Below are 11237 nucleotides of genomic sequence, written 5' to 3' on the forward strand. Positions count from 1 at the left end.
AAAAGTATAAGCTCTCCTATACACCGATTCGGCGAAGTGACCGGAAGTAGAGCGGCCGCCATTGATGCGGTGTACAGTAGTGCTGCAGCGTGGCTGCAGCAGCTTCCTCTGCCAGCCATGCAGTCACACTTCACATTCTCAACATGCCCCCCATCTCTCACTGTAACTTCCACAGTGTGGTGGCTGTGGATGGCCTGGGAAAACCTCACCGATCCTTTCAGTATGACATGGTCGTCCAAAAAGCAATGTAGTATTTGCCCGACCCATCCAGAGCTCAGGTAGTTTTGACCTTCTATCAGTGACCTGTAGTTTTTGTTTTGTTGGTCATCACTGGCCAGCCGAAGAATAAAATACTCCTGAATATCTAAAACGAAGCAAAAAAGTGTTTTTGTTTTTGATCACGTCGCAGCCATATCATGTTAATGAAATGTCATGTAAGCTTGCGTTAGCATGTTAGCTACAACAAACGTCAACACATAGCGATGTGTGTTGACAGTCTATTTTCTTGCTGTATCCTATTTTAATATGTCATACTTATTGCTGAAACAAGTATTTAATTCCAACATTAATAATTACATTATTTTTTAATCACGTGGGCTGTCCTTAAAGATTAAATGCTAGTTAGCATGCTAAGGTCAGTAAGTCAATTCAACGGAAGCTAGCTGTGTTTACATCTCCTTCTACTTTCCGTTTACTAATATTTAATTATATTAATTCATGAATTAATATCAGTAATTTCAGATACCTTCATCAGTAACTGGAGGCCACTGTCTGACATCGTCCAACCAAGTAACTTTATTCATTTGGGGTTATGGTTATCTTGCTATTATTGATAGCATCAATGACTGTTGAATGGATAATGAGTGTAATGATTGAGCACGCACACCGCAGCAATGGCCCCGTCGCTAGATGGCGACATACACAAATCGCTCACCGAATCGGTGTATAGACTCCCATGTTATCGGCGCCCACGGACGGTAGCCGACCTGCCTATTCTCAGAAAAGGCGAATGGCAATATATTATGTCCGGACACATTTTAGCGGTTCTTGACAGTGGTCTCCCATACACATTTAACCCATAAACACGGTACATTTCTTATTTCAATTATGTTGTATATATAACGTTTTTTAACTCAAAAAGTCAGGGTGGGCGGCGCCCAAGCGCCCACTATTGACGCACCGCCACTGGAGAAAGGTCTACTCGTGACCCATTATCTCAGGTCATGGCCTATACTGGCATGATTTGTGAATTGCCACACTTCTATTAGTTAAACAACTCTTACATATTCGAATAGGTGAACTATGTAATATGTCACAATAAAAAATAAAAAAAGGGATCAAACCTTAACTACACACATATATATATATATATATATATATACATACTCAAGTTAAGTACAAGTCCCTCAAAATTGTGCTTAAATTCAGTTCTTGAGTAAATTTTCCTACTTTACACCACTGATTAAAACAGGAAAGGAAACTCCCCGAACGCGGAAAGAAGTCTGACCTACATGGAACACATCCTGGGCCGCGCTCGTGAATCATCGAACTCTGTCGGCTCTTTCCGGAGAAACCGGTCATTTCGCTGGCCAAGCTGATTAGCCTGCTACTACAAACTCATGTTTGTAGGATATTTATCGTTAGCTGAATTGCATTAGTGAGACAAGGAGTATACAAAAATGGCGGACGTCGAGGGAGAGGGAATTTGTTCATCGGTCCCTCCGTTACCTCACCCTTCTTCGCGTAACGGCTCCGGTAATGGTAACGTTACGCCGGGCAGCTGCCAGGCAACCACCGTTACTTCAGGCCCACGGCTGGTGCAGATAGTGAAGTCTGACTCGGGCTATGGCTTCAATGCTCGGGGACAAGTCAGTGAAGGCGGGCCACTACGGAGCATTAACGGAGAACTGTACGCTCCCCTGCAAAGTGTCAGTGCTGCCCTACCTGGAGGAGACGGAGCCGGTATTTCCGAGGGCGACAGGATTATTGAGGTGTAAGTGGCTGCTATTTTAGCTTAACCGACTGCATGTTTTAAGTAATCTACACATGACTTTTGCATCTCAAAATGATTGTTAATAAAAATTGAGACGAGCAGGACCAATGAGCATCTTTTCATTAATCTTTGACGTCAATGAGAATCACCCAAAAGCCTCTCTGATCATGCACCATCATGCGAATGGATGTCTGTGTTGGAGAGAAAAACACCCCAGGGATCATTAGGAATTCCCCTCATACTGAAACCTATTCCACTCGTCCACAGCATGCCGAGTCATCCTTTCTAGCTAGGCATTAATATCATGGGAACCAGATACAGTATGCAGCTCTGCAGAACACACTGCAGCAAATAGCCATAGCTTTGCTTCCCTAGAATTGAAAGTGATGGTTAGTTGGCCAGTTAACCACACATATCCTTGGTGTTACTATCAGTGAGCACTTACTGTAGGATGAATGGCTAGTTTTACTCTTTGAAAATATGAAATAACCGGTTAATTAACATAAGATGTGGTTTAAAAATATCACGTCTATTGGTCAAACAAGCAAGACACGGTGAAAGATGTTTTGATATGATTTTTTAAAATTCATAATCCATTCTTTACAGTCACACCATCAATCAAATCCAGGCTTATTCTCAAACAAACACACTGTTATAATACAACTCTGATAAGCTTTAGAAACATGGCACAATCACATGGGGAGGGAACATGATTTAGGGAGTGCTTTCACAGGCAATTTAACAAAAATATTTCCTTTATTGAAGATAGATTCTTTCTTTTCTTTTTATATACTATGAGGATAGAATAAAATGTTGTCTCTGAAAACTGCAGGTTTTGTTTTTGGAGAGTGCCATGTTGAAAGGGTTGCATAGTCAAAGGGACAGAAAGAAAGGGATGGTGGGGATCTTAATTTAAAATGACACATGAGGGAGTAAAAAGCTCTTTGTTTTAACGCAGAGTGCAGGGAGAAAATACTCTTTTAATAATACTTTTCTGTGATTGTTTTGGCTCTGAACTCCCCACACATTCAAACCCTTAAAAACAGCTGTGAGTGTAACATCCTGACTGCAAGCATTATTAACATATAGTCCACCTTTGTGCAAACATAACTCAATAGACCCACAGCAATCACATATGATAATAATCTCCCAAGCAGTTGTATGAACGCAGGGAGGGGGGTGGGGGTGGGGAAGCTCCTCACATTGCAGCTTTTAAAAAAGTGTCACTCTGCGTCCATCATTTACAGTAAAATGACGAAATAAAGAAACAGCTCAGCTTTAAAAAAAAAACACTGTTGTTCTAGCTTAAGGGCTGATTAAAGCTCCAATCAATCAAGAACCCAAACTTTAAATTTTCCTTGGCGATTTTCTTTCATGTTTATGAGAGCAGACTGCTCAGAGGAACTCTTGTCCAACGGTAGTCACTTAGTATCGGCGAGGGAAGTCGCTAAACGAGGATTGGAAATCCCAACTCAGCTTATAAGGTGTCTCGAGATGCTGCGCCAAGGGTTTGTTTTAGAAACCAGACGTTAAATGAAGAAAGGGGGCACACTATACGAGCCAAACCCCGTCTTTGCTGCTGCTTCTTGCTTTAAAAGCTCCATCCAGGGAGCACATCTCCACTTGCTTGTCTTTCTTCTCATCCATACATTCATTTGTCCGATATCCACCTATTGGGCATATGTTAGAGTTTTTCACTTCTCCAAAGCCTTTATTCCCCTCCCTGCTCGTTCTCCTCTTCCTCCTCAGCAGCATCTGCAGACCTCTGCTTTGCCTCAAGTCTCTGTCCATGAAAAATAAAAGATCCACGACGCCGAGCCGGGGTCACCGGAACTCGTAGATGGCTGCACTGTGCTCGGGGACGTGGGTGAGGTTTAAAGACTGGTACCTGCAGCGGGACAACAGAGATCATGTCAGGATAGGCATGTGTTAGAGGAACAGGGCAGCGTATGTTAGATATGAAGAGCAAATAAAGGGTGTACAGGTTAATCACAGGCTCCCTTTGTCATGCAATAAATCCTTGTGTTCTTGATGTATAATTAAGTTTGTTTATGCATCAAGTCTCTGTCTTGTGAAAACCATGCATCTCCATGAGCTAAAATAAGCTCAGATAACATTTTAAAACTAATTAAGTTGTATTATTCAGTCTAAAGACACAATCTTTAAGAGTTTTGTATGAAATCAACATCCTTTCTGATTCTATCTGCTGTATGGCCATGGTTTACATTCAGCAATAACCTCCTTTTACATTAGATATCATTCGATTTCATTAAATGTCTGAGCATTTACTTTAATTGTTCACCTTGTCATGTGAAAACATTCTCAGGTATTTAGTTGTTGCTTTCAAATCTGCTTTTGTGAAAGAATTGACTTTGTTTGAGTCTTCTGACACAACTGCAGTCCAGTTTGACAAAAGCAACCCGAAAATAATAAAGATTTAGTAACATAAAGAGAGGGATGTTGACACTTGAAAAGGCAAGAGCTAATAAGAGCTGTGTTACGGAACAAAATGTCATACACAGCCTTTCCTTCATGTGTGGTTTGTCGAGTTTACACCAGTGTTTGGTAAAAAGGCAGCAGAGAGTACAGAGTGTATCCTACAGTATAAAGAAGCTATTTATAAGTCTATAACAACATTCACATTGCAGTTAATACTGTCCTCATTCCTCACAACAATGCCAAACCCTTAGCAAGCGCTGGCTGTGTATCATTTTGCACTTTTGAAAAACAACTTCAAATACACACATTTTACAACAAGAAAGGAAAACCAAACTGCTCCGAAGTATTGGGTCAGAGAAGGGAATTAAAACAAAAAAATAAATGGAATGAATACGGAGGGCTCCTGTTACAAAAGCCAAACCATTATGTGGAAAAGGATTGGAAATAAATGCCAAAGAATGTCAAATAAAAATGAGAACACTAATGATAGAGGAGAAGCAGGCCTCCGTTTTTTGCTTATAAGCAGGGAGAACAGCCATATTAATCAAATGCTGCAAACTGAGTTAGATCGTCCTTCTTCATGCATATAAAAGCTTACGCACAGTATAACTTTCAAAAATAATCTGAGCAAGCGGAATTTTAGAATTAAGGGCACCTTGACAAAAGCTGCAGAATAATAAGGACTTTCCCACCCCGTTTTTCCAGCCAGGTCTGGGCTCTGACCCCCACATTCTTACTACTTTACACCTCAGTGTAGTGTTGTGTTGCCTTACCATTCAGAGCTCCTGTGGTAGTAGTAGCCCTCGATCGTTGCTGTGGATTTCTGGAAGCATATGTAGTAAAATCCAGCAAAAGAAGCTCCGCTGATGTCTTTTATTGTGTGGTCAGGGACCAGGAACTGCTCCTGTGGGGACAGGGGGTGGGGGGGGACAGGGTGAGGAATAGTAGCAGCTGCGGTTCAAGTACCGTGACTTACTACAACATATGGTCAAGACTCCATTTAGGCGGGACCTTACCTTCCACCTCATGAATATGAAGTCAGAGTTCTTCAGATCCTCGTAGTCGAAATCATCCGAATTGAATGTCTTTGCATACTGGTAGAAGGCCTGGAACTTGCCCTAGACACAAAAAGAAAAGGGATTATGGCACAGTAAACCAGCCTGATGTAGAGCATGTGTGTGTAGATTATGAATGGTGTGTAAGGATCCATTTATGTGGATGGAAATATACGTCCGATGATAATCGATCCAAAACCATTGCCCTTATTTTAAAAGTCTTAACTAGTAAAACTTTATTTTAAAGATGAGATATCTGACACTTTATTAGCAACACACAGTTGTGTTTTTGTATTATTTTCTTTTAAGAATATTTGTTTTTTAATACCTGGAAGAGCCCAGTAATAAAATCATATCAATTGAATTGAATCAGATGGTGGCTGACCTAATGTCCTCTGTAAATATTGTATTATTGTCCACAAACCACTTCAATATAGTATTTTGATTGACACCTCTAATTATGAATCATCAAGAGTTCACCTTACCCAGTGCTTACGATCTACATCTTCATCTGCGTCCCATTTCCGAGTGAGAAACGGCCGCTTCCTGCTGATGATCTCTCCAGCGAAAAACGTGGTCAGAGTCGGGTATTCCTGCGAGAGCGAACAAAACAGGAAGAGATCAGTGTTTTGGTTTGTTCCGGTGCAACTCATCTGATAAATGTTTGATATTTAGTTTGAAAACCACTATCACTGTTGTCATACTGTTGGATTTGCATGATACTGTAGGATAGTGTGTAGTAGCCTAACATGGAACAGAGCTAGAGTGTACAGATGGTTTGAATAGGATCCAGTATAAATCATTCCTTTGAGTCTTTAAAGAAAATGTATTTACTCCTCTTACCTCAGTCAGTCCTTTTATCTTTAGGTAGCCACACAAGTAGGAATCCTCCATGGTGACATGCTTAGAAGAAAAGACACAATCAACAACTGAGAATATGAGCATTTACATCATTTCTGTGGCTATGTTGTCATTTTAATTTAGCACACATTTAACAGACATAAGGCTGGTATTGCTTTTCCAACAATTCCGAAGGCAAACATGGTTAAACCTCTATTATTTAATATATTCCATCATAAAACTGACTAAAATGTCTCCTTATGGTTGAAAATGGTTGCTAGTAAACATTAGCTATCCCTGCTACATGCACAGCTAGCCAGGCGAGTTACTCAACCAAAGGCCAGAAGGCTCATTGATTCCCCAGCTGTCAATCATCACAGCGCCCGTTTGACAGATCACCAAATGCTCCCCTGTGACAGCTTGTCTGAATATCAAAATATCCACTTTTAAGACCCCTCACCTGTAAAACAACCTCCACGTCGTACGAGTTTCCTTTGCTCTTCTGGTGGCCCCTGAACCTGGAGCCGCTGTACAGCAGCGAGGTGACAACACCGGGCTGCTGTGTGTTTATCGGCGGCGGAGGGATAAGCGAGGCCGAGGATGCGAGGGCCGCGGCGGGGCTGAGGTATCCAGCAGGGACAGGCATGGCTCCCGATCGCTGGTTTGGGCACCGACCGCAGTCGACTGCCGTCTGAGCGATAGACTCTGTCGGTGTCTACGGAGAGGACTTAAGAGGTCCACCAACATTCAAATCGACCCCCGATCCCTCCACAGTTTAGTTTACCAGGCGCTTCCAGAAAAGTAAGTGGACTTCGACAAGCACCGTAGCCAGCAGAATCGGGCGCTCTCATTGGCCAACTGAATTCACCTTGGTAACATCCTCAACGATCATTGGTTCGACTTGCGGAAGGCTTTATGGGAAAATTAGAATGTAGTTTGTTCCAGAATTGCTACGTTGTTTTGAAGCACTTATAAAACTACATTTCCCAGCGTTTATACATTTTCGATATCTTGCTAGTAATAGAAGGTCACACGCGTGCTTTTGAACGAAGGAGCTGCTAAGGAAGAAATACTCAGCAGTGAATAACTTTATACAGATAGCCAGAACATTATAAGCAAGAATTTATGCTAATATGCATTCACATTCACTCGTTTGAAATGTGGCATTTAATTAATTGACGAACTGTGGTCAGACACTGGTAGTAGCTTAGCCTGTCAGTTAGCATTTCTTCAAAACATTACATACTAACATAACTGCTAATATGTTTAGGAGGCTTGTTAGACTTCAGGGTCCTCTTGGAAATATCCTCTCTCCAGACAAAGTGTGCCCAAGAAGTCATCAGTTTAGGTCTGCAGTGAATTATTCCTCAGCTTTAGCAGGTAAAATGCATCAATCAAATGTGGATTACAAACTGCTGCAGCTATACATTGTTTAATTTAACCTGTGCTGATGTGATGTTTTTCTGCTGCTTACAGAAAAAGGAAGATTTTATAAAGATGTCAGTATATCCCAAGGTGAAGGTAAGTCAAAGAGAGTATGGTGATTGAAGTTAGTTTGTTGTAGAAACAAGCACTCTCCACTGTTACAGGTGTTTCTCCTAGCTTTCTCTGTTGGTGAAAAGAGCACTTTTAACCATTTAGTTTGCTTTATATACTCACAACTTAAGTGCTTTACTCCTGCCTCTCTAAAATTGTTTTTCACTTTCATTAAGGTGGTTTATATGAGATAAACCTTGACCGAAGGAAATTAAAAACTCCTGGAGGAAAGCTGTTCACAACTCCAAATGAAGCCATGGCCATCGCTGTGGCAACAGAGTGGGATGCTCAAAAGGACACACTGAAGTACTACTCAATGCACCTGGTACGACTTTGACTGGGAACTAGAAGGGGGTTTAAAGTGTATTCCTTATTGGATCAGAGCCCAATTGAGTGTAAATTGATATGCGTTTTTAAACAATGTACTCCATACGTTTTGAGCGACCTCAATGCTATTGATAAATATGCAATGTGTTGAGGTACATGTCCTGAGAAGTTGAAGGTTAGCTAATGTGCAAAGTGGGAAGAATTTGAGACCTGAAAGCTAGCTCTAGATGACCCTAAATGATTTTCAAGAAGTATGAGAAGCCTTCATTTATTGTATTCACACAGACACTCTATTGCAATGGTTTTTAGTTATTTCCTGCCTCTAATAAAATATGTTCACTTAGAAATGTAATAGACTGAAAGATTAATGTAGTAAACTCTTACTGCAGACTACTCTGTGCAACACAGCTCTGGACAATCCCACCCATCGTAACAAGGAGCAAATGATCACCGCTGCCCTGAAGTACCTGGAAACTGATACCATCTGGTAAACAACTTATTTAATGAATCCATTTTGAGCAGGGTAATATTGCTGCTAAGGATACAAATGCTAACTTTAGTTTTTTTGTACATCAACATACAGCTGGAGATACTGTCAACCCTCTAGATGTACAGTCAATATAACCATTAATGCATTTAATGACAGCGAAAGATGGATCATATCTCTATCTAAACCTGGACTTGATTCCTTCTCAAAATGTCCTGACCTGCATTCAGAATAGCTTGTTGACTTTACCTGTTGTTGGTTATTTGCAGAGGTTTTAGGTAAATTGTTTTAGTGCGTCCCTTTTCGTTGTGGCTTGAAATGTTAATGGTGTTTATGATTTGTGCAGTTACAGAGTAGATGAGCCCCACAGTTTGGTCGAGTTACAGAAGAATGAGTGGGACCCTGTGCTGCACTGGATTGAAAACAGGTAACGGCAGATCAAAGTCTTGTGGTAGAAAAGGCACATGCAGCCCTTGTTAATTAGGCTATTGTAATAAACTACTTTCTACTTATCGTTATCTTCTACTCTATTGCAGATATAATGTAACTATTGGATCCTCGTCCAATATTTTGGGTCCTGAGATCCCAAACTCAACCAAAGATACGTTTCGGCAACACCTGAAATCGTACAACTTCTGGTCCATGACAGGTAGAACAACTATAGAGTGCTGCGGGGATGGTGTGTTTTTGTTGCCCAACCTAGAAGATGGCCCCCGCTAGTTCAAAACAAAAAGCTAGCAGGATTTTTTTCACCAGATTTTGGATTATTGCAGAAAGTAACTCTTTTTTACAGCTTTTTTAAGACATGTTAATTCAATTTTGGGGTATTTACTTTAGTATTTTATGTCTTACAGTGTTATGTTAAGTCAAAAGTTAAAACATATTCTGGTTTTAGGACTCGTTCCTGCAGGACTTTATTATCTGCCATCTTGTTTAGATGAATTATCTGTAGTGCTAAATCATCTCATTGATGCTCTGCTGACAACATAATATCCATCTAGATTTTCTATGGTGTTTGTAAATATGTGAAATAATTGTGATATATTTAATACATTTGCTTGGATAATGAGTATTATAATAAGGGTTTTAAAGTATACTTTAGCTATACAGTAATATGGTTTCTCCTGCGCAGGGCTTGAGTTTGTGATCACCCAGCTGAAGTCTGTTGTGCTGGCGATCGGGATGATTGACAGACATCTGAGTGTGGAACAGGCTGTGCTGCTCTCCAGGCTGGAGGAGGAATACCAGGTAGGAGGGTAGCAGAATAGACTTCACTATGTTTCTTTCCTATGATAATCATAAACAAATGAGAACTTGTTCAAAGTGCTTGGTGGTCCCTCTCTGAATTAAACTGATATTGTGAGTGCTAGTGTTACTGAGAACCACAGTGGCTCAATTGAAGAGCCACATTTTATGAAGTGTGTTTTTCTTTGTCTTCGCCTCGTCCCTTCTTTTTATTGCAAGAAACGTAGAAGGTTTGCTTGGTTTTTTTTTCTGGAAGAACGGTGCCCTCTTCTGTTGTTTTCATGAACCTTATGCTGGTAGTAGTTACCATTTTTCTACCTTTCACTGCTGCTTGTAGTTCCTTATCACAAAGGTTGACCTGTTGCTCTTCTTGCAGACAGTCATTTTATGTCCTTGTATTCCAACATGTGTTTTTTCTCACTACTGCACAGATTAAATACTGGGGAAACGTGGAGTGGGCCCATGACTATGACATGTATGAGCTGAGGGCACGGACTGCTGCTGGAGCTCTTTTTGTTCACCTCTCGTCTGAAAGTTCAACGGTCAAACGCAAACTTATGCAGGACTGAGAAGTGTGTGCCCTTAAACTGACAATGCTTCAGTTTATCCATGCTTCTTTATCCATTCAGACAAACACACATACACCCTGCTTGTTCTATTTAGCAGTGACAGCTGCTGTGTCTGGGATCTGTTATAGAATCATCTCACTCCCGTGAAAATATTGGCTGTCTTTTTGCAGTTTATACGTGGCAGCTGCCAAGTGTGCCACCCCTCACCGAGTTTCAAGCCGGTTCTCAGTCGCCCGTGACATTTAGGGCACTGCGCATGGTTTCAGGAGGATAATGACTAATGCTGTTGTCTATTTGGTGGAGGAATGTTAACTCCATGTATGCCTTCTCTGTGTGCCACATTTTAATACTTAAAGGGCATATGCTATGGACATGCTCTGCAGTAGGAGCAACAGATGACACACTGCATTCCAATAATTTTCTGTCATTTTGATTTATTCATGTTTTAGGTATTTTGGCTTTTTTTTGTGGTGACTAATGAGGTGAAAGATCATGTACATGGATTAGTACCATCTCCACTTCACAGTTCTGTTTCTTCAGAAAGTAGTATTTATGCAAAAAAGTAGCATCCTCATCCAGTAGTCATTTTCACATACAGAGCTAAAAGGTGTTTTTGTTTTCACAGCTTGAAATAAATTCAAACAATGACTCGTGTTTGTCTGTGCCCTTTCCCTGTAAACAAAATGTCAGTAAACTTTATTGTGAATAAAAACCCAAACAATTGAAAAGACTTGTAGATATCTGTC

General features: G+C 40.7%; 2 protein-coding genes across 2 annotated transcripts; one reads left to right on the top strand and one right to left on the bottom strand.

The window, feature by feature from the left end:
• Nucleotides 1–2553: 2553 nt before the first annotated feature.
• LOC134870676 (glucose-induced degradation protein 4 homolog) lies at nucleotides 2554–7198 on the bottom strand. The gene is made up of 6 exons (XM_063892982.1): nucleotides 6788–7198; nucleotides 6331–6390; nucleotides 5973–6080; nucleotides 5449–5550; nucleotides 5206–5336; nucleotides 2554–3881 (listed from the first exon to the last, which is right to left on the bottom strand). Exons 1-6 carry the CDS (start codon nucleotides 6971–6973, stop codon nucleotides 3818–3820), a joined length of 651 nt encoding a protein of 216 aa, XP_063749052.1. The 5' UTR covers nucleotides 6974–7198; the 3' UTR covers nucleotides 2554–3817.
• Nucleotides 7199–7325: 127 nt separating this feature from the next.
• atpaf2 (ATP synthase mitochondrial F1 complex assembly factor 2) lies at nucleotides 7326–11219 on the top strand. The gene is made up of 8 exons (XM_063892981.1): nucleotides 7326–7707; nucleotides 7804–7848; nucleotides 8040–8188; nucleotides 8580–8677; nucleotides 9024–9104; nucleotides 9214–9326; nucleotides 9810–9925; nucleotides 10354–11219. The coding sequence occupies exons 1-8, from the start codon at nucleotides 7590–7592 to the stop codon at nucleotides 10489–10491; spliced, it is 858 nt and encodes a 285-aa protein (XP_063749051.1). The 5' UTR covers nucleotides 7326–7589; the 3' UTR covers nucleotides 10492–11219.
• The last annotated feature ends 18 nt before the right edge of the window (nucleotides 11220–11237 follow it).

The sequence above is a fragment of the Eleginops maclovinus genome, chromosome 10, assembly GCF_036324505.1.
Source record: "Eleginops maclovinus isolate JMC-PN-2008 ecotype Puerto Natales chromosome 10, JC_Emac_rtc_rv5, whole genome shotgun sequence".
In the NCBI taxonomy this organism is placed as follows: domain Eukaryota; kingdom Metazoa; phylum Chordata; class Actinopteri; order Perciformes; family Eleginopidae; genus Eleginops; species Eleginops maclovinus.